Source organism: Talpa europaea (genome assembly GCF_964194135.1).
Source record: "Talpa europaea genome assembly, contig: HAP1_SCAFFOLD_398, whole genome shotgun sequence".
NCBI classification, from domain to species: domain Eukaryota; kingdom Metazoa; phylum Chordata; class Mammalia; order Eulipotyphla; family Talpidae; genus Talpa; species Talpa europaea.
The window spans coordinates 2,659-26,346 of NW_028167751.1; the positions used below are offsets into that span (position 1 = coordinate 2,659).

The 23,688-nt window shown below is 42.6% G+C and overlaps 1 protein-coding gene and 1 pseudogene across 2 annotated transcripts; both read right to left on the reverse strand.

Annotated features, from left to right (window-relative positions):
* Positions 1-1,962: 1,962 nt before the first annotated feature.
* LOC311188154 (sphingolipid delta(4)-desaturase DES1) lies at positions 1,963-13,784 on the reverse strand (the record flags this gene model as incomplete). The annotated part of the gene is made up of 3 exons (XM_084259905.1): positions 1,963-2,169; positions 5,623-6,365; positions 13,703-13,784. 3 exons carry the CDS (start codon positions 13,782-13,784, stop codon positions 2,023-2,025), a joined length of 972 nt encoding a protein of 323 aa, XP_084116031.1. The 3' UTR covers positions 1,963-2,022.
* Positions 13,785-22,390: 8,606 nt separating this feature from the next.
* On the reverse strand, positions 22,391-23,408 carry LOC311188153 (methionine adenosyltransferase 2 subunit beta-like; annotated as a pseudogene). Its single transcript has one exon. The product of its transcript is annotated as a methionine adenosyltransferase 2 subunit beta-like (transcript).
* Between the last annotated feature and the right edge of the window lie 280 nt (positions 23,409-23,688).

Here is a 23,688-nt window from a genome sequence, read left to right on the forward strand (position 1 = left end):
AACTGAGCTTGCCAGGGAATAAATAAAGGTCTTTTTTTTTTTTGCCTTTAAGTAGAGTTACATGACATATTTGCAAAACAGCATCATGAAGGTAACCACTGGTTTAGAAAGTTCAAAAAAGTTACTCTGGGGGGCCTCCCCGGTGGCGCAGCGGTTGAGCGCTGGGTTGCGAAGCTGCCCGCAGCCTCTGCAGCGCCGGTTCAATCCCCGGCTGCTCCCCGGCCACCAGAGGAGGGTCCCACATGGCGCAGACCTCTCCTGCTGCCCGCTGCTCCCCTCAGCAGTGTACTTCGCTTCTGCCTGCTCTGCTCCTCGCTCTGGCTCTGGTGAATTCTCTCACCCGCCCGCGCTTCTGACTGTACCCAGTGCATGTATAAACAAGCAAGCAAGCAAGCAAGCAAGCAAACAAATAAATAAAAAAAACATGCCTCTATAAAAAAATAAAAAAAAAAAAAGTTACTCTGGGGAGTCGGGTAGACTACAGAGAAGGCAGATGTTTAACTCAAAGGACTAGTTCACCAGACCTGAAATGGGGAAAGGGAATAGATGCAGAATGACATCTTAAGGCCAGTGAGTGATTTCCTGACACTTACTATGCTTTGAGGGTTCTGAAGCCCAACCTTCTGCTGATGCAAACTACCACAGGGCCCTCTCTGGCTGTCACAGCAGGGACTGAAATGATGAACTATGGCTAGCCAGAAGTGAGACTGGCTAGGAGACCTACAGGAGGCTGAAACCTGTCCAGGCAGGCAGTGATAAGGTAACCAGGTCTGGGAAGGAGACTGTCGTCTACTCTCCAGCAGGATTTGGAACTGAGAGAACTGAACTGAAAGAGTTGGAAGTTTTCAGCATTTACATGGCAGATTTAGTCACTAATTGGAGTTCCATAGGCAAGGTATTAAGACACCATCTTAATATCAAGCATCAAGTCCACAGGTGTCTCACAGATGCTATTTTTGGTGACTGACCAAGTATGTTTAAGTTACAAAGTTGGTTTCTACTATCCCTCTAAACTTTACATTGATGGTTCTTTAACAGTGGTCCTTTATACCAGTTTAAAGATAGTAGACATTTTCCTTGGTAAGAGCAGGGAGGGAAAGCAAAGTCCTTGGGAATGACAGTGTCTGTAATACAGGTACCTGATCATTCTGAGGAGACGTCTGCTCTTAAAGTAGATAAAAACTGTAACATGATTATCAAAACAGGAATTTATTAACACTTAAGGATGCCTAAGGATTGGTGTTATGTACAAATCGTAGATGGTTTTTGATACCACTTACATTTTTTAAACATTCACCATATAACCTGAAGTGACACACTTCAGATAACCAGGATGACCAGTCCAAGAGACCATGGTTCCAGTTACTTGGGTATCAATTATCATCGGGCCACACCAGTTTCCACTGCAATGAAATAACATATGGGCTGAGCACTTCTAATTCGATATTTAATGCATCTAAAAAAGGAAGTTGAGTGCTGGACGTGATTAAATTAGAAGCACTTTATGAATAAGGCTATGCAGGACGCAGCATTGTCTAATTTAAGCCCTACATACAACAGTAAAAATTAAAATGCATAATTCAGTTTGCAGTGAAATAGTTTCAGTCCCCACCTCCACCATTTCTTGGGTGAAATTTTTTCAAGAACCCAGACTATCATAAAGACAGTAGAACACAAGTGTGATAAACACGATTATGATTAATAGCTCAGTTTATTAGCTGTTATAATAAAGCAAAACTTTATAGTGAAAATAATATACAATAAATCACTGTTTAAAAGCTTTTTAATACAATGCTTACAAAATGTCAGACATGAGTGAAAACATCCTCAACAATGATAATACAACCAATAAGCTTCCTGCTAGTAAAGCTCAACACAGCACAGACAAGCTGTTAAAAGCCAAGTTAGCTTCTTAACAAGATACCATAGTGACCACACTTTTTGAGAAATTGTGTCAGAGTGGCGCCTAAACATCACTGTTCTTGGTTTGATAATGAAAAATTCCTTTGGTTATAATGACATTTACTCCAGTACCATCTTCCCTTTTTGGGGCCTCTTCATTCTCGAGTAAGGACTTAATGTGTCATCCATCACAAAATCATACAGTACTCTTATCCAGGAATTGTAGTGGGGGAGGTTGTCATAGTACTCAGCTGCTATTTTCCTCACCTAGAAAGGAAATACACACCAAAATGAATAATGGGTATTAACTGAGTCCTATTAAAGATGACAGATAAATGTTTGACACAATCACAGAAAGGAAATCATTGAGACTTTTCTCCTTACTCCCTCTCAAAATGAAACAAAACTCAAACTCAGCAGCTTTGGGAATTTTAAACAAAAAGTAGTTTGCATCTCCATAGTTAAATATACTTGACTTATTTGTAAAATCTGTCACTTGGGATTTTAACAACATATACGTGCAAAACCATCAAATTTATATATTTATATATTTAAGGTATATATTAACTCCCATGGTTAATGAACCTGGGGATACTAGCATGAAGTATGCAATTCTGCCATCTCAAGTTGAAAATGTCTTTAAAAATGACTACTGCCGAGCTAATTAAAAAGCAAGAATAAGGCTCCCCGGTGGCACAAGGGGTTAAGTCGCAGCACTATGAAGCTATCACTAGCCACTGCACCATTGCAGCGTGAATTTGATCCCCAGCTAGAGAGCTACCCACATGGCACAGCAGACTTCTCCTGTCTCGCCTGCTGCTCCCCTCAGCAGTGTATTTAAGTAGCTCCGACTGTTCTGCTCCCCACTCTGTCTCTGGTGAATCCCCTCACCCACCCCACACCTCTGGCCTGAACCCTAGCTCTTGTATGCATAAATAAATACATCTTTTTAAAAAAAGCAAGACTAATTAATTATGAGTAGTTAACAGTTCTGCCATTTCACCAAAATGCATAATATCTACTCTACTAGAGCCCAAAGGAAAGCAAACAAGCAGAATCCAAATGGTGAAGAGTTAACAAGAAAAAGAAAAGAAAATTAAAGTTTAATTTGGGAAATGTAATGATAGTTTCTGCTTGTGAAGAAGCAGATTAAGGGCCTCCCCGGTGGCGCAGCGGTTGAGCGCTGGGTTGCAAAGCTGCCCACAGCCTCTGCAGCGCCAGTTCGATCCCCGGCTGCTCCCCGGCCACCGGAGGAGGGTCCCGCATGGCGTGTAGACCTTTCCTGCCGCCTGCTGCTCCCCTCAGCAGTGTACTTCGGTCCTTCTGCCTGCTCTGCCTCCCGCTCTGGCTCTGGTGAATTCTCTCACCCTCCCGCGCCTCTGACTGTACCCAGTGCTTGTATAAATAAAAGTCAAAGAATACGGTTTATGTTTGAAATGTTTCTGTTGGGCCTCCCCAGTGGCGCAGAGGTTGAGCGTTGGGTTGCAAAGCTGGCTGCAGCCTCTGTAGCACCGGTTCCACCCTGGGCCACCAGCGAGGGTCCCACATGGCGTGCAGAACTATCCTACCACGCCCGCTGCTCCCCTCAGCAGTGTACTTCGGTCCTTCTGCCTGTTCTGCTCCCCGCTCTGGTGAATCCTCTCCCCCCCCACCCCGTGCTTCTGACTATACCCAGTGCTTGTATAAATAAATAAATAAATCTTAAAAAAAAATGCATTTAAAAAAAAGAAATGTTTCTGTTGTTCAAAAGCAGACCAGGGCCTCCCCGGTGGCGCAGCGGTTGAGCGCTGGGTTGTGAAGCTGCCCGCAGCCTCTGCAGCACCGGTTCGATCCCCAGCCTCCAGGCGAGGGTCCCACATGGCGCGCAGACCACTCCTGCCGCCCCACTGCTCCCCTCAGCAGTGTACTTCGGTCCTTCTGCCTGCTCTGCTCCCCGCTCTGGCTCTGGTGAATTCTCTCACCCTCCCGCTCTTCTGACTGTACCCAGTACTTGTATGTATGTATGTATGTATGTATGTATGTATAAATAAATAAAACTTAAAAAAAAAAAAAAAAGCAGACCAGCTTTCCTCTGTAAACTATAACCTTAAACAAATGAAACTTCACTTCCCTAGTCGGGGAAGAGGCCACAAAGTATTCAGAATGCACTACATCCCATTACAACAGTTGCAAAGTATCTTTGGACAATAGTGTGGTATTTTTGCCCAGACATTTAAAAAAATGTACAATCTACAAGAAAGATGAAAGAGTAGTGAGATGAACACAGAGGTGCCCTCTGCACAGGCCCACCACCTATTAACACTATGTCAGTCACCTCCTCTCCTACGCAACATACATGGTACATACTCTGCTTTCTTTGATGAACCTTTTCAGAGTAAGCTGCACACAATATGTGACAACCTGCCCTAGTGCTTCACCCCTGAATATTTAATGTGTACCTCCCGTTACAATGACATTCTCCCATAAAACCCTAACACCTGTACAGGTCTCATTGCACCCCCAAAGTAAATATTGACACAATATTATCCAGATGCAGTTTTCCCAGTGACCCAATGTCCTTTCTAAATTTTCCTTTCCTCAGTTTGAAAGCCAATTGGTAATCAAATATTATACTGAGGTGTCATGGCACTTGTTAGTTTTTAAACGGCCAACATTTAAAAAACTTAAGAAACCTATAAAAGTGGGTGGACATGATAGCATCAAATAACTGGCTATGGTTTCTTATACATTAGCTTAAAAAAATAAGAAAAATAAACATTACATTTCATACAGATTACATTTTTAGAATTCTGGCAATATTTTTTGATAATGGAACTCAAAAGCTACCCATTTTGAAAATGGGAAGTTTAGTAAGAAATTTCACCAGAAAGACAATTACAGTTAGGAAAAGTGGTCATTTTGGAGAGGATGAAAGGATGAAGGTCAAATGTCTTCTTTACTCCACAAACAATACTCCAAAAGTCTACTGCATAAAGAAACCTAAGTTTCCTGCTGTGGGAAGTTTGGAGTACTGGAAATTGATGTGTATTTATTCTGCAGATGAGTTATGTAGGACATCTGTATTCACAACAAACCAACATATAAATCTAACACATAAATCTTGGCTGAGTCTATTTAGTTTAATAGTGATGAAGGTTATGTGAACTTCTGCTTGCCTCACAGAGGAATTTCATTTTCCCTTTGAATTACAAGTTAGCAGATTTTGCAGCTCTGCCAATACTTCTATTTTTTTAAACAAAAAGATTTATATATTTATGAATACAAGAACTGGGGTACAGGCCAGAGGTGTATGGGGTGAGAGGATTTACCAGAGACACAGTGGGGAACAGAACAGGCAGAATGACTGATATACACTGTTGAGGGGAGCAGCGGGTGAATCAGGAGAGGTCTGCTGCGCCATGTGGGTATCTCGCTGCCAGGGGATCAAACTCGTGCTGCAGTGGCTGTGGACAGCTTCATAGGATAGCTTCACAGGTTGTGCCTTAACCCTCTGTGCCACCAGGGAGGCCCACTGTCAATACTTCTAAACCTTAAGTGTTACCACTATTATGAGCATCCAAGAGAGAGCATTCTGTAAAATAAGGCTGGCAGACTCAATTTATACTCTTGTGGTTTTCTTTGATGATAGACAAAATAAACAAGGTATCTTTTAAAATGAGCAAGTCAAGACTATTTGATCATATAAGCATAAGCAATGAGAAGCTTTACATCTTTACTTACCAGTGGAAGACTTTTTCCAGGAATGTTAGGGAAGTCATGGTGTTCGTTATGGTAACCCACATTGAAGGTAAGTAAATTCAAAGGCCCATAATATGAGTAAGTTTCATATCCCTTTAAGAACATGTAATGTTCAGCTATAAAATGTCCAGAAATCGGGTGCAAACCTAGACCAAGTAAGGATGCTGACAACATGTATACTAAGGATTTAATCCCCCAGACATAATAAACTATAATGTCAAAAGTGATCTGGATCACAGTATTGATAATTTCCAGGTTAGAAATTGGCTTGGGGTTGATGAACAGAGGTCGAAAAGCGTAAAAAAGAGGCTGAAGAATAACCCACATAAACTTTCTGAAAGTGGTACAGAAGAACCAGCCTTCAAAATCAGTTGGAATATCCACATCAATGCCATCACTACCAAGGTATCGATGATGGTCCATGTGATATCTCTTAAAGGAAATTGAATATGGAACACCAATAGGAAGATTAGCAAATATTCCAAACCAACGATTCCACATAGCTTTGCAGTGGCCAAAGGCACTATTGTGGGAAACTTCATGGATAGCCAGAGTCATGGAGTGGTTAATGCAGCTGCCAAAGGCATATGCCCAAAATATGACCCATTTCCAGTCCAAGTCTTTTACTAAATAAAAGGCAACCAACTGTGTAAGAACCATCATAATTATAATCCATATCAAGTTGGGATCAGGTTTCATCAAGGATTTTATCTCTGGATACTTTGCTGTAAAGAAAAAACAAATAAAAAATCAAGAACTGAAAGAAATACATAATGCCACAATTATAATTAAACCAAATTTATAATAACACCAAGTAAATGAAAATATTCACAGTAATTTTTAAAAACTTCCCAAATCAGTATACACTGTATTAGAGACTTTAATGAATATTATATATCATAGGGAAAGAGTAGTATATTCTAACAGTAAATTTACTAAATATCATGTTACAACAAATTGAGAATTTATGCAGGAAAAATAAAACATTACACAAAAATACAAAGGATTATAGCTTTTATGTTATCCAATTCCCTTTTCACCCCTAACAATTCCTTGCATATTAAATGAACAGGTGCTACAAAGTCATGATCATTGTCTAGTAAATCCATTCTATGTATCTGACAAAATATATATTTTTTCCTATATACATATTGTAATATACTACCATGTAGAATATATAACATATATGCAATATGTTTTATATATATATGAAGTTAAATATAATTATATACTTATATTTCACAATTTCCTTGCTACTAATGATTAAATCACTTCTAGTTGCCAGTCATAATTTTTAACCATTTCTCTATTATTAGACATTTAGATATCTAAAATTTTTGCCAGTATAGACTTTTCTAGTTATCTGGAAATAAGATAATTTCCAAAGTGTGCTATCAATTTACAATGTCACTTTTCCTATTGATTTATTAGAATTATACAGTGTGAATTTGTGAGAGTCCTGGTCAATCTCCATGAAAGTATCCAAGTATTATGAAAAAAGTCAGTAACAAAAGCTGCATTTCAGGAAAATGTCCCTAAGAGCAAATGCAGTCTCCTCTTAGTCTACCATCCCAGAGACTGAAAGTCAAATGTAACAAAAATCTTTAGTTTTTACAGGCCAATCTCTCTAATGAACACTGACGCAAAAATCCTCAATGAAATTTCAGCTATCAGAATCCAACAATGTATCCATAAGATAATTCACCATGACCAAGTAGAATTCATTCCAGGGACACAAGGATGGTTCAACATCTGAAAATCAATCAACGTCATCCAACACATCAACAAAAAGAAATATAAAAACCATATGATAATATCAATAGATGCTGAGAAAGCTTTCGACAAAGTACAACACCCATTCATGATAAAAGCCCTTGAAATTCTTGGGCTACAAGGAACATACCTCAACATCGTAAAGGCCATACATGACAAGCCAAACAGCCAGTATCATTCTCAATGGTGAAAAGCTGAAAGCAATTCCATTAAGATCTGGAACAAGACAAGGATGTCCACTCTCACCACTGCTTTTCTTTTTTTTTTTTTTCTTTTTTTAAAAAGATTTTTTTAATTTATTTATACAAGCACTGGGTACAGTCAGAGGTGCGGGAGGGTGAGAGAATTCACCAGAGCCAGAGCGGAGAGTAGAACAAAGAGAGTGACGAAGTACACTGCTGTGGGGAGCAGTGGGCGTCAGGAGAGGTCTGCACGCCATGTGGGACCCTCACTGGTGGCAGGGGAGCAGCTGGGGATAGAACCGGGCTGCAGAGGCTGCGGGTAGCTTCGCAACCCAGCGCTCAACTGCTGCGCCACGGGGGAGGCCCAAGCTTTTCAATATAATACTGGAAGTCCTAGCCAGAGCAGTAAGACAAGAGAAAGACATACAAGGAATCCAAGTAGGAAAAGAAGAAGTTAAACTATCACTATTTGCAGATGATATGATAATATACATAGAGAACCCAAAAACTCCACAGAAAAAATAATTCAACTAATCAATCTGTTTAGTAAAGTGGCAGGATACAAAATCAACACACAAAAATCAGTAGCCTTCCTACACACAAAAAATAAATCTGAAGAAGAAATTAAAAAAAACATCCCTTTTATTATTGAAACAAAAAAAAAATCAAATACTTGGGAATAAATCTAACAAAAGAGGTAAAGGACCTATGCAAAGAAAACTATAAAACACTGTTAAAATAAATAGAAGACACAAAGAAATGGAAAAAAATCCCCTGCTCAGGGATCGGAAGAATTAACATTATTAAAATGGCCATCCTACCAAAACCAATATACAGATTCAATGCTATTCCAATAAAACTTTCAATGACATTCTTCAAAGAAATAGAAAAATTATTGATGAAATTCATATGGAATCACCAAAAACCCCAAACAGCCAAAGCACTTCTGGGGAAAAAAAAAAAAAAAAAAAAAGAGAATGGAGGCATCACACTCCCAGACTTTAAACTATACTACAAAGCCATAACCATCAAAACTGCATGGTATTGGAACAAGAACAGACACACAGACCAATGGAACCGAATAGAAAATCCAGAAATAAACCAACAGATTTATGGTCAACTAATCTTTGATAAAGGAGCAAAGAATATGCACTGGAGCAAAGAAAATTTGTTCAATAAATGGTGCTGGGAAAACTAGGTCACTACATGCAAAAGAATGAAACTTGACTACTACCCCACCCCATGCACAAAAAACAACTCAAAATGGATTAAAGAACTAGACAAAAGACCTGAAACCATAAAATACATAGAAGGAAATATAGGCGAAACACTACATGACATGCATCTCAAAGACATCTTTACAGACACATCACCCAAAGCAGTGATAGTGAAGGCAAAGATAAACAGCTGGGACTACATCAAATTAAAGAGCTTCTGCACAGCAGAAGAGACAATAACCAAAACAAAGAAAAACCCCACCGACTGGGAGAACATTTTTGCACACAACACTAACGATAAAGGACTGACCACAAAAATCTACAAAGAGCTGATGAGACTCAACAAAAACAAAGAAAATAATCCAGTCCAGGGCCTCCCCGGTGGCGCAGCAGTTGAACGTTGGGTTGCGAAGCTGCCCACAGCCTCTGCGGCGCAGGTTCGATCCCCAGCTGCTCCCCGGCCACCGGAGGAGGGTCCCACATGGCGCACAGACCTCTCCTGCCGCCCGCTGCTCCCCTCAGCAGTGTGCTTCGGTCCTTCTGCCTGCTCTGCTCCTCGCTCCGGCTCTGGTGAATTCTCTCGCCCTCCCAAGCTTCTGACTGTACCCAGTGCATGTATAAACAAAACAAAACAAAACAAACAAACAAACAAATAAAACATGCCTGTATAAAAAAATAAAAAATAAAGAAAATAATCCAGTCCAAAAATGGGCAGAAGAGCTAAAAAGAAACTTCTCCAAAGAGGAAATGCAAATGGCCAACAGGCATATGAAAAAATGTTCAACATCACTTGTAATCAGGGAAATGCAAATCAAAACTACAGTGAGATACCATCTCACACCAGTGAGAATGGCACATATTAAAAAAACTAGCAACAACAAATGTTGGCGAGGGTGTGGAGAAAAAGGAACTCTCCTGCACTGCTGGTGGGAGGGCAAACTGGTCCAACCACTATGGAGAGCTGTGTGGAGATTTCTTGACCTACTAAACATAGAGCTTCCATATGATCCAGCAATTCCACTCCTAGGTATTTACCCAAAGGACACAGAAACAGTAATTCCAAAGGGCACCTGCACCCCTATGTTTATAGCAGCACTGTTTACAATAGCTAAGCTATGGAAGCAACCCAAATGCCCAAAAAATAGATGACTGGATCAAGAAGATGTGGTACATATACACCATGGAATATTACTCAGCAATCAAAAAAGATAAATACATGCAGTTTGCAGCAACATGGATGGAGCTAGAAGGGATCATGCTCAGCGAAATAAGTCAGAAAGAAAAAGAAAAATACCGGATGGTCTCACTCATAGCAGGAATTAGAAAACCTAAATAAGAGACCAGGAAAAAGACTAATCAATACAAAGTAAAAATCAAAATCAACAAGCAACTATAAACCAGAGACACACTATGGGGGCTGGGGGGCAGGGGGTGGTGGAGGGAGGGAGGAGCGGGGAAAGGAAGGAGTAGGGTCAAAATAAGGGGGGGTGCAATTGTATGGGGAATATAACCAAAATGAAAATGCATACATTATGCAAAGATGAAAAAAGATGTAAGAATTATATAAAATAAAATATTTAAATAAAAAAAAACCTTTAGTTTTATGTGCTATTAAGTATGTTTGACCCAGGACCACAAAGGAAGAACCTTTTTCTTGGGACATTGAAAATGTTTTTGAAGATAAAATAGGGAAAAGAGGAGCAGTATTTTCTCTAATTGTGAAATGAGGAATTCAATACAAACTTAATATGCAAGACAGGAAGCTATTTAAGAAATAAGTAGTGTTAGCTGAAGGTAAGTAATTCTCCTAGTTTCTTTCCCTTCTACTTTTCTCTCTATTCCTTAAAATCTACTCTTTTGTTGGTGTTAGTTTATCAAATGTTAGTAATTTTTATAGGCAACAGACCACAAAGAGTAATCCTACAGGCCCGGAAATTAGTCTATAATAGAATAACAACCCTTCAGTTTCTTGGTTAAGCAATAATTCTTTGTATTAATATGAGTTATTTCAGTTTAGACAAAGCTCCAGCATTTTTACCTTATAGAAAACCTGATTAAACTAATATATTTAACAAAGGATAGGCAATAATCTACATTTTGTTGGTACTCTTAAGATCCTGAAACCTATGCAAAGTTCCCTCAGACAAATCAACTTGCTCCAAGCAAAATTTTGTACTAAATTTCTGCAAAACTGTAATAATACATAAAAACCAATAATATAAGGTGTTAATATAATTAAGTGGTGAAAGACAGTCCTCTGAATTGTGAACACATTCAAAAAGTTCTGGGATCACGTCCTCCCCGACACACACCCACACACCCACACGTGTAACTTAGCCAGGCAAGAATTTGAAACAAGAACAGGTTCTGTCTTATTCTAAGATGTAGCCTATGCAAAAATCTGCTGCCTGAGGGTAATCCAGCCTTTCAACCCCACTAACCAAGGGCCTGATAAAGAAGATTTAAACAATGGGTACCCAGCCTTTAGTCTCCACAGAGCATTCTTTAGAAATCAGACAGATGATTAAGTCCCAGGTTTTGCCCTCTGCTGCCAATAGATAGGCATCAGCAAATCTTTAAGATAATGTAGGAATTGGAAGATCTAAGCATATAGATGAAAACCAGAAGCCCCACCCATTGCTTGTCAAGAATAATTACATTTTTTGAGGTCAATGAATCAGCCTCTTATCTAAATAAACTAAACTCCAAGTTGTGATTGTTTAAAGTTCTCAAAGAGTAAGACTTTCTTGGGAGTGCTTCTTGGGTTCGAATCCTCACTGTGATTATCTAAGAAACTCTTTGTCTATTATTGAGGCTTTCATTTCAGTTAACACAGCATATTGTGCTGGAAGCAGATACCCACATGATAAAGAATGAAGTAGATCTCTTCTTTATTCCATACACAAAAAAATTAACTTGAAATGGATCATGGACATAAATACTACAAATCTATTAAAAACTTACAAAGAGGGCCTCTCCGGTGGCGCAGTAGTTGAGCGCCGAGTTGCGAAGCTGCCTGCAGCCTCTGCAGGGCCAGTTCAACCCCCGGCTGCTCCCCGGCCACTGGAGGAGGGTCCCACATGGCGCACAGACCTCTCCTGCCACCCGCTGCTCCCCTCAGCAGTGTACTTCGGTCCTTCTGCCTGCTCTGCTCCCAGCTCTGGCTCTGGTGAATTCTCTCACCCTCCTGCGCTTCTGACTATACCCAGTGCTTGTATAAATAAATAAATAAATCTTAAAAAAAAAAAAAAACTTATAAAGAAAACAGAATCAACTGTTTCCCAGTGCTTGTATAAATAAATAAATAAATCTTAAAAAAAAACTTATAAAGAAAACAGAATCAACTGTTTCTTAGATATTATATGAGAAGCACAAGTGACGGATAAATTGTACTGCATCACACACTTTTGTGTCCAAACGATACCAAGGAAGTGGACAACCCAAGGATGGAAGGAAAGACTGGCAGATCATATGACTTATAAGTGACTTATGCCCAGATTAAATAAAGAACTCTTAAAAATAATCCAGTTTTAAAACAAGCAAGGAATCTGAATGGACATTTCTCCAAAGCAAATATTCAAATGGCCCATAAACTCGTAAAAGATGTTCACCAGTATTAGTCATTAGGAAAATGCAAACTGAAACCACAATAAGGTATTACTTCACAACCACTAGGATGACGATAATGAAAGAGACAGGCAATAACAAGGATGTGGGGAAACTGGAGGCCGCATACACAGCTCACAAGACTCTGGGTGCATCTAAAGATGGTCTTGAAAAACCACTCCGAGGTAGCTACCCAAGAGAAATGAAAATACATACCCATCCATACAGTAACTTGCATATAAATGTTCACAGCATTATCCAAGTCTACCAACTGATACTTGGAGAAAGAAAATGCCATATGGCCATAAATGTTAAGTGATTCAGGATGAGGAAGAATGACCTGCTAATACGTGCTACAACACGGATGAACTTTGAAACCCCTATACCAACTAGAGGAAATCACAGAGGACCAAGTACGATATGATTTATAAGAAATGTCCAGAATCGGCAAATCTACAGACACCCACAGTGGCTGCCTAGGCCTGAAGAGTGGGAGCAGAGGACACACGGGTTTGCGAAGCACGAGACCCGGAGCCTCGCCTGTCACCGGGAGCCACCTGAGCGCGGGCAAGCGAAGTGACTTCTCCCGTGAATAAGCGGCCTCGGGCAGCGACGCGCGCCGCCCACTGTGGGGAGCAGAGCAAGGCCTGCTCAGCCCGGCGGAAGGGCCAGCGGCGAGCGGCGTAGGGCCGGCGGGCTCATCTTGGCAAGTGTCCCCCATTTCAGCCTTCCCATCCGCAGGCCTGGGATGGGCAAAAACACTCACGAACCCGGCCTTCTCGCGACGCAGGTCCGCGGTGGGAATCCAGGAGACAACGTGAAGGGCGCACAGAACTCGGGTCCTGGAGCGCCCCCGCCCGTCCCCCGGGCCCTCCGGGTCGGGAGCGCCCCCCCCCCCCGGGCCACGCCCGGCCTCGCAGGCAGCAGCCCGGCTCCGCGGGCCCGCCGGGGAGGAGGGCGACGAAGCCACGGAGGGCGCCGCATCCCCGGGGGAGGCGCCGCCCCTCGGCGGCCTAGCGGGCCCGCTCCACCTGACGCCGGCCGCCCGCCCCGGGGACGCGCCTGCGCCTCTCGGCGGAAGGGCCCGGCCGGCACGAGGCCCCCCGCCCGCGCCCGCGCCCGCCGCGCCGGGGGCCGCCGCCGCGCCTCGGCCCGCGCTGGCCGCCGCGGGGGCCCGGGCGCCGCGGGGGGAAGCGCGTCTGGGAGTCCCGGCGCGGGCCCGGCGAGGAAGGCGCGCCCCGCGGGCCCGCGCGCGCACATAACGGGGCGAGGGCCCGGCCTCACCCAAGATCTCCTGGCGCCGATCCGCGTGGGGCTGGTCGGTGTAGACCCACTCGAAGTCCTCCCGCGAGACGCGGCTCCCCATGGCTGCGACGGCGACCGGCCCGCTCCCGACACGGCTGCTCTGGCGGCGGCGCGGCGGCTCCGGCCCGGGTCGGCCTGGGCGGGCGGAGCGCCGGGGACTGGGCGTGGAGCGCTGGGCCCCGCCCCGCCCCGCCCCCCGGCCGCCCGCAGCCCGACGGCTCCGGACCCGCGCGGGCGGGAGGCGGCCCTCGGCCGCGCGCGCTGCGGACGACCCGGGACGCGGAGCCCTCCGGGGGCCGAGCCCCCGCCGTCCCTGCGCCCCGGCCTGGCCCGCCGCCCGCGCCGAGCTCGGGGGAAGGAGAAGATGCGAGGAGAGGCGTGGGGCGGCCGGGCTGCCGCTCTAACGCCTCGGAACCGGCAGAGCTCGTTACCGGGTTCTGTGGCGGTTTGTCAATGGCAGCTGGCCCGGGTTTAATTTTGAAAAGCAAATTACTCATTGAGCCAAGTTCTTTGTTTGCTTTTTGGCTGCTTCCTGGAAATAATACCGTAGGAAAAATACAGTGTGTGACAATTAAAAGCTAATTAAGCAAAAAGAAATCTCTGTCGTTGAGAGGGGGAATGGTCGGGAATTTGTTTTGCTCGAATTATTCTAGTGTGACTACAGAAGGAAAGCCCTGTCCTGCATCTGTCACAGCAGTCATCAGAACCACAAGCTTGTAGCTGTGGTTTTGTTTCAAAATTAGTTACCACTTCTCCATAAAAAAGAAAAATTTTTACAGATTACAAAAAAGGAAGATAACCAGACTTTGTGCACCGCCTAATAAAAGAACTCTTCTCCCCACATCCCCATCATTTACAAAGCTCCAAATATGATCCAATCTCTACATCCAACAGCTGTTCTGTAGAAAATAGAAAGGAGAGAGAAGCATGTTAAACGACACCACGAAAACGCAATCAGCAAGATCCCTACTCCACTGTGGGAAACCTTAGGACATATCCTGGGTTCTTAACACAGTAAATGCAAGAGAGAACAAAAACCTATAGATTAAAGGGGGCTTAAGGGATATCAACCTCTATTTACCTAACTTAGAATCTGATTCAAATAGTTAAAATTTTTAAAAATTGATATGAGAGAATTTAAATATTATCTATGTCATGATATTAAGAAATTATTGTGTAATTTCTTAAATGTGTTATGGTTATAGTTTTTTTGAAGTTCATATCTTTACAGAGACATATCAAGAAAAAATCGTCACAAAACCAAAACAATTAAGTTTGGTACATGCAGTTAATCATACCATGCTAAACTATACCACCTCAAAAAAAAAAAAGAGGAAGTTCTTTATGTATTAATTTGAACTGATCTTCAAAATGCAGTGTAGAGGGAGTATACACATATATTATATAGAATCTATTACATTATATATTATATATACATACTTATATATGTATATATAATACATACTTATATATGTATATATAATACATAATAATGTTTCCTTGGATGGACATAAAATATATTTAGAAAGATACCCCCAAAATAATACCATGTAGGAAAGAAAGTAGGCACTCAAGGCGAAAGGGTTAAGAGGGAATGCTTTCATTTAACTCTTTTTTACCTTTTACACTTGAATTGAATGTGGATCTTGACATTTTAAAGGAAAGAATTTGCCACTTGCACTGATCCCTACAGTCCAGCATGGCTCTTGACCTATTAACTTTGCTGCTTTTACTTCTTCTTGGCCCCAGCTCAGTCCTTACCACCTACTTCTACCTCCTAGTTAACTCTCAGGACCAGTGCCTCAGCTATCACTGACCAGTTTCAGGATGCTGGAGGCCAGCGCACCTGCCATAAGAACACAGGTTCTGATGGCCATACTCTGTTCTGAGCACTAAGGAGGATGCAACCAAGAGATAATTTGCCTTTACTACTGAAGATTATGGCATATACCAAGTTTTGAAAGCAAGAGAACAGGGCAGATATCTAACCAATTCATGATTCTACACACTGAAGCATGGAATGTAGGTGAAAAATTACAAAGAGATTACTAATGTTAAGAAGTGCAAACCTTTAGTAGCAGAGCTATGATGCCTGGGAGATCTTTCAAAATCTATAATTAATATTAACTATTTTGCCTACAGGAAAAAGGGCAAGAAGATTTGTGATACCAGTGAGTCAACAAACAACTCCAGACCTGAACTTCAGCATCTTTTCATTGTTCTGCCTTATTGGACAAGCCACCTGGCAGGTTTTTTACCTGCATCTCTTCTTCAAGGCCAAGAAATTGATTGAGTAATAAGGCCAGGTTTCCACCCACATTGTATCTCAGCTAGCAGAATGTCCCTGTTACAGGTCTGGCTTAAGGCATCCTCCCAACACAACCACCCAGAGATATTGGAACTTTCTTGATCTAATCTGTTAGTGAGGGAGGAACCGATATGTCAGATGAGGGACTTCTTTCTTTTTTTTAAAAAGATTTGTTTTATTTATATAAAAACTGTGGTACAGGGCCTCCCCGGTGGCGCAGCGGTTGAGCGCTGGGTTGCAAAGCTGCCCGCGGCCTCTTGCGGCGCCGGTTCGATCCCCGGCTGCTCCCCGGCCACCGGAGGAGGATCCCACATGGTGCGCAGACCTCTCCTGCCACCCGCTGCTCCCCTCAGCAGTGTGCTTCAGTCCTTCTGCCTGCTCTGCTCCCCACTCTGGCTCTGGTGAATTCTCTCACCCTCCCGCACCTCTGACTGTACCCAGTGCATGTATAAACAAAACAAACAAACAAACATAATAAATAAATAAATAAAAACATGCCTCTATTTAAAAAAAAAAAAAAAAAACTGTGGTACAGGCCAGAGGCGCGGGTGGGTGAGACAGAGTGGGGAACAGAGCAGGCAGACAGATAGAAAACACTGCTGAGGGGAGCAGCGGGGGAGACAGGAAAGGTCTGCTGCACCATGTGGGTAGCTCCTTGGCCTACTGGGTCATCAAACTCGTGCTGCAGTGGCTGCGGACAGCCCCAAAGTTTACGTCCTAACCCCTTGCACCACCAGGGAGGCACTCATGGGAAAAATCTTTAAGAGAAAATACTAATTCTTCTCTGAATGATATTAAAGACTTAAGAAAATCTTGAGATAGGCCATATTAATAGATTGGAAGACTGAAAGATGTCAGTTCTTCTCTTCCACACTGATCTCTAAATTCAATACAATTCTAATCAAAATCCAAATGGGTTTTGGTGGTACTTGATAAGCTAATTTTAAATTTATGTGGAATAATAAAAATATCAAGAATATCTCTATGACAGATATACCTATGGAAGAACAAGATAAGGGGACTTAGTTTACCATATGCTAAGAATTCTGATAAAACTTTACTATATAACATGTAGCATAATGTTAATTCAGAGATAAATAACATAATAGTGGAACAGAATAGAAAATCTAGAAATAAATTCTGTACATATACAGAAACGTAAAATCAATGAGGAAAAGGGAAAATTGACATTAAAAATGTGTTGGGGGGATCCTGGGGAGGCCTCCCTGGTGGCTCAAGGGGTTAAGATGCAACCTATGAAGCTATCCTCAGCCTCTGCAGCACAAGTTTGATCCCCAGCCAGCTAGGGAGTTACCCACATGGTACAGCAGACCTCTCCTGACTCGCCTGCTCTCCCCTCAGCAGTTTATTTCAGTAGATTTGCCTGTTCTGCTCCCCACTGTCTCTGGTGAATCCTCTCACCCCCCACACCTCTGGCCTGAACCCCAGTTCTTGTATGCATAAATAAAATAAATCTTTTTTTAAAAAGAGAAAATAGATTTTAACAGTAGACTAGTGACTGAATTTAAGAGCTGTTTATCAACAGAGGTCATAGAAAAAAGTGATACACCATAAAGTGAGAGCAAATATTTCCAACAATGAAGGATTAGCATTAAAAATATATGAAAAACTGGGGCCTCCCTGTTGGCACAAGGGCTTATGAATCTATCTGCAGCTACTGCAGCACGAGTTCGATCCCCCCTCAGGGAGGTGACCCACATGGCACAGCAGACCTCTCCTGACTTGCCTGCTGCTCCCCTCCACAGTGTATTTCAGTCAATCTGCCTGTTCTGTTCCCCACTCTGTCTCTGGTGAATCCTCTCACCCCCAGCACCTTTGGCCTGTACCCCAGTTCTTGTATGCATAAAAAATAAATCTTTGGGGGCCTCCCCGGTGGCGCAGCGGTTGAGCGCTGGGTTGCGAAGCTGCCCGCGGCCTCTGCGGCGCTGGTTCGATCCCCGGCTGCTCCCCGGCCCCGGAGGAGGATCCCACATGGTGCGCAGACCTCTCCTGCCACCCGCTGCTCCCCTCAGCAGTGTACTTCGGTCCTTCTGCCTGCTCTGCTCCCCACTCTGGCTCTGGTGAATTCTCTCACCCTCCCACGCTTCTGACTGTACCCAGTGCATGTATAAACAAAAAAACAAACAAACAAATATAATAAATAAATAAATAAAAACATGCCTCTATAAAAAAAAAAAAGATCTAGAAACATTTAAAAAAAATAAATCTTTGAAAAATAAAAAGTATAAAGAGGAACTCTTAAAGATCAGTTAGAAAAGGGAGGCTTAGAGAAAAAAATAACACATGAAATAAAGAAATATTTAATGGAAAAGGAAGAACTACTGATATATGTCCCAGTCTGAAAAAAAAAAACCAGGTATGTGGGAACCTGGGATATACAGTCTATAGGGAGAGACCCTCTGAGTGTAGTGCAGAAAACCATGTGGAAAGAATCTGGGCGCAAGCTGGTACTGATGGGTGAAAATGGCCAGGGAGGATGTGAAAATTGTCAATTTTATTAGTTATCATGGACCTCAAATAAAATCTACAATTACTTCCAGAATGGAGGTCTGAGCAGCTCTGTGGGCCTACTCTCCAGTTAAACAGCCTTACATGGTGAAAATGATTGGAAACAACTATTTAAAATCTTTGGAAATTGTTCTAAGGACATAAACACCAAGAAGAACTATTTATTTGAGAGAATCTAAAATGTCAAAACAGCAAATGTTCGTGGCATTTTAATCATGGCCTTCTAATTCTGCCCCTAACCCTAAGTCAGCATAACATACTCCACTCCCGGCAGATGCAGCCAGTAACAGAAGACTCCCTATTCGCTCAGCTCCCACTCAAGGGCTAATGGTGTTTTTTTTCTTCAAGGGCAGGTTGCCAGCATTTCTCTTTCTCACTGTCTCCATTTTCACTCCATCTTTCAGAGGTAAGAATTCAGGAGAGTGTAGCCAAGAAGTCAAGGGCTCTGCTCATCCATTCCATCAATTGTTCATTTCAATAAACATCAAGACTGTTACTTTTTCTTTTAAAAAAGATTTATTTATTTATGCATACAAGAGCTGGGGTACAGGTCAGAGGTGTGGGGAATGGGAGGATTTACCAGGTCCAGAGCGGGGAACAGAACAGGCAGATTGACTGAAATACACTGCTGAGGGGAGCAGCGGGCGAGTCAGGAGAGGTCTGCTGTGCCATGTGGGTAGCTCTTTGGCTGACTGGGGATCGAACTCATGCTGCAGTGGCTGCGGACAGCTTCATAGAATGCGTCTTAACCCCTTGCGCCACCAGGGAGGCCCAAGACTTCCTTTGAAGTCTTCTTTGGGTCACTTACTCAGTTCTGTTGCACTTAGATTTTCCCCTTGATTTATGTTCTATCATTTGTTGTATAATCCTGTCTCTTCATTTTGCTTAATACTATATGTTAATTTCTTTGTGTTGAGCTAAACAGCTTTCTTTCCTTAACTTATGTATTGAACTTATATTATGTGAACAGTTTGCAGGATAGAATCCTAGGTTGTTTGTCCAGGACACTTGGTTATCTGTTGCTTTATAAACTGAAACCTTTGGAGGACTGGGCCCCTAGTGTTGGCACAAGTTAAGAGTTAGGGCATCTGGAAGCAAAGAGGTTCCTGATGGAGAGGACGTAGAGTTCAAGTCTTCCTAGAGGTTGTGGGTGCTAGACCTGAGGGGGAAATCTGCAACCTGCTTCTCTAGGCCAGTTCCTTAATCAGAGCTTTCCCAGAAGCCTCAGGTCAATACTGACCCCTCAGCTGTGGTCCAGCTCTGGACTGCAGGTTCTACAATTCATGTTTTTCCCAGGAGTGCCTGCACAAGCAGTTATGTGGGAGCTGGGGGTTTGCTTGCAGGCTCTCTCAACCCTCTCTTGGAGGTTTGCCCCAGGAGAGGGTGGCGCAGCGGTTGAGCGCTGGGTTGCGAAGCTGACCGCGGCCTCTGCGGCGCCGGTTCCATCCCCGGCTGCTCCCCGGCCACTGGAGGAGGGTCCCACATGGCGCGCAGACCTCTCCTGCCACCCGCTGCTCCCCGCAGCAGTGTACTTCGGTCCTTCTTCCTGCTCTGCTCCCCGCTCTGGCTCTGGTGAATTCTCTCACCCTCCCGTGCTTCTGACTGTACCCAGTGCATGTATAAACAAAAGAAAACGAACAACAACAAAAAAAAAGCCTCTATAAAAAAAAAAATAGCCTTAGCTTTAAAAATAAATAAATAAACAAACAAACAAATAAATAAATAGATAAATAAATAAATAAATAAATAAATAAATAAATAAATAATAAGATCAGGAGGGAACTGCAATGGGTCTCTTTCTGGCAACCTCCCTGAACAGACTCTCCTTGTTGGCACAAGCTCCTACCACAGGGCCTGAGTGCTTTGAACTCTGATTAATGTCAGCAAGCACAGTAAATGCATGTAAGCATGGCAGTTGCCCCAGGAGGGGCTAGGACAGGTATAACAAAGCCAGTTGTAGAGAGGAGATTATCTCATGAGGGGGCCAGAAATGGATGTCTATCTACTTCCAGTAATTTCTACTAACTGGACCTTCCCCAAAGTCTCAAACTCCAGCTGCCTACACCCAAGGGTTATAGATTCAAGCTGACAGTCACTGCTTTGGGGAACAGTTCAATGGACAGTTCCATAAGGACAGTTCAATGGCCTTAGGCACCCTTAACAGTAGGGGTGCAGGATGTTTCACCCTCTGGCCTGGGCCTCTTGGTTGACCACTAGCAGCATGGCATTTGCTCTTGCTGCCCATCGGCTACCCCAGCACTTGGACGTGGATCTCTGGTCTCCAGTATCCTATAGAGGAAGGCCCATTGTCAGCTGAGTTATTAAAAATAACTTTTATTTTGACCTTTTTCTTAAAGCTTTGTAGTTATTGACAGTGACATCTTGGAGGCAGCTCCTACCAGCTTGAAGAACAGAAAGAAATGAATCATCAAGACCTTTATGAGTCAGTTGATTTCACTGAATCATAAAATTAGTACCTTGAACTTTGCCATGGTAGTTATTTATGCTGCAGAAATTGCAATTATTACAAATCATGGCTTCTCCATCCCTTGCAAACGTGTTGTAAGACACAAACACATCATTGACTGCATCTCTCTGTAGCTCATTCTTTATACACATTCTTTTTCTAAGGAAAAGAAGGAAACAAGTTCACCAAATCCAGCATAGTGGTTAACATGAGGGAGGCATACGATGGAGAGGAGCCTGTGGGCTTCTGGGGTCAGTTATGTTCTCTTTCTTGGCCTGGGAAGTGCACCCAGTTGTAGAAAAGGACCACAGACTTACAATTATTTTTTTTAAATATGGCATTTGTCACTTATTGAAGATTTCTATGTGGGAAGAAAGGAGGGGACCAGCCAGTCAGAGACTAGAGGCTAGAATATCTCAATTATCGACATCAATTTTTATGGACACAGAATTTGTGTCAAATTCCTGCCTTCCCCCTACCATATGCGATTATTTCTCGAATTGCTTTGGGATTCAAACAATGGAGAAGGCCTTGGATTCACAACTAAACAAACCTCAAAGGCTACCACATTTGAGAACACCTTCAAATATACATCTTATTTATTTATTTATTTTTAAGCATTCCCATGCCAGCAGTACATATTTATTATTATACATGAATGGTCCAAAGACTTACATAGATGAAATAGCGCTTAGTGACATGGAGTGGAAATTACAATTTTATATATATTTAAAAAATACATACACACACACACATTCCCCTCCTCTCTCCACGGCTCACCATACATTGCTATAAAATTGGGAGGCATGAAGCTGGAGGAGTTCCAATATACATAACTCACTGAACTATCTCAAGCATAAAAACTGAACTGATGCTGCAAAAATAAAGTTTCTTTCCTCAAATATTTTGATCTGAGTTCAAGCAAAGCAGATAATGAACACAAAGATTTTCATCCTATTCAATACACTTTAAAACGTAAAAGATTCAACAGTTGTGAAGTCCAGCAAAGGTAGAGGTTGTTGGAATGAATAATGCATTTCATCAAAAAAAAAAAAAAAAAAAAAAAAGGTCTACAGCAGATCGGTTTTGTCCTGGCTCTCAAATATTTAAGAATCATAATTTACTACACTCAAACAGTAAGTTAAGCCAGAACAAACAAATGATAAACAGAAATCATTACTTCAAACAAGGCATTATTTATTGCCCTTGGTTTCTTTAGACAAAAATTTCACTAGTGCAAGAGCATCATTTACCTGAAAGCTCAGGAGTCACAATTAAAGAGCACTCGTACAAAACTATTTCCTTTTTTTCTGTAAAAAGTGCCACATACTATACAAATGAACAAACAAAAGCCATGCATGGACTAATGAAAAGCCATTTGTCTCCATCTCTTGTCATTGAGGAAAGGCCAGAGTGATTCTTTGATTCCAATTCGAAATGGAGTCCGCTGGCCAATGCCCAAGGTCTCTAACTTGGAGCAGTCGAGCTGAGCGTTTCTTGGACGCTGTGCTCCCAAGACAGGACTGTCAGTTATAGGTCTTAAGTGACTGCTGGGGAGGCTGAAGGCATCCTCAATTGCACAAGCCATTTCATACTTGGTCATCTGTTCATTGCCAGACCAGTGAAAGGTTCCCTTAATCGATGGATCCACCATTCTCTTCTCCGCTAACTGGCGACACTGTGGCTACGTCTTTGATATGCATGGTGAACCTCTGCTGCCAGTGGTCCACGTTTGCGGACTTGTTGCTAAACTGCGCTTTATCAAACATAACAGTCACAGCACTTTCCTCAAGCTTTTCAACTTCTCCATATAGAATTGGAATCCTTAAAACAGCAGCTCCTAAATTGTTCTGTAGGACAGACTTTTCTCCTTCTAATTTTGTTTTACCATACAGATTTAGATACAGATTTAGGGGACATAGTATGTCTTCCTCTCTGTAAGGTGGATGTATTCCATCAACTACATAATCTGAGCTAATATAGATTAGAAATGCTCCCATTGCAGCTGCTTCCTTTGCTAAATTCCCAGAAGCATCCACATTAAGTTGAGAGCAGCATCTGGCTGATTTTCTACAACATCTGGCCTTCTTTCTGCTGCACAATGTACTATAACGTGGGGCTGAAAATCATGAATGATGTGATGAACTGCAACAGCATCCAACAAATTCACCTGTTCAAATTTCGGTCTCACTCTTCTAAAACCACAGCCAACAAAATGCTTTCTCCTGAAACTCTTTGTACACAGCTCTGCCAAGCAGCCCGCTGGCACCAGTAATCAGAATCCGCCTACTGGGGATGTTAACTTCCTCCTCCACCAGCAGGCAGTCCCCAGGAGTGAAGTGGATGGACGGCTCCTTCTCGAGTCCCACCAGGCCCGTCATCTTGTAGCCGTCGCCACGGTGGCCACCACCTCCTCTGGCCCAAGACCGCTTGGGCCCAAATATACATTTTAAAAGCAAAGAATGTCACAATAGTCACTCCAAATAATGGGAACGACAAAGAGCTCATAATGGTTGTAGAAGGCAATAGAACATTAATTTTGTTGTTATAAGCTGAGCTTTTAACTCCTAAACTACATAACAGAGTTCTATAAAGAGCAGAGTTCTTTAGTACATGGATTTCTTTCTTTATACTGTTCTATTTTATGCCATATTTCATAAA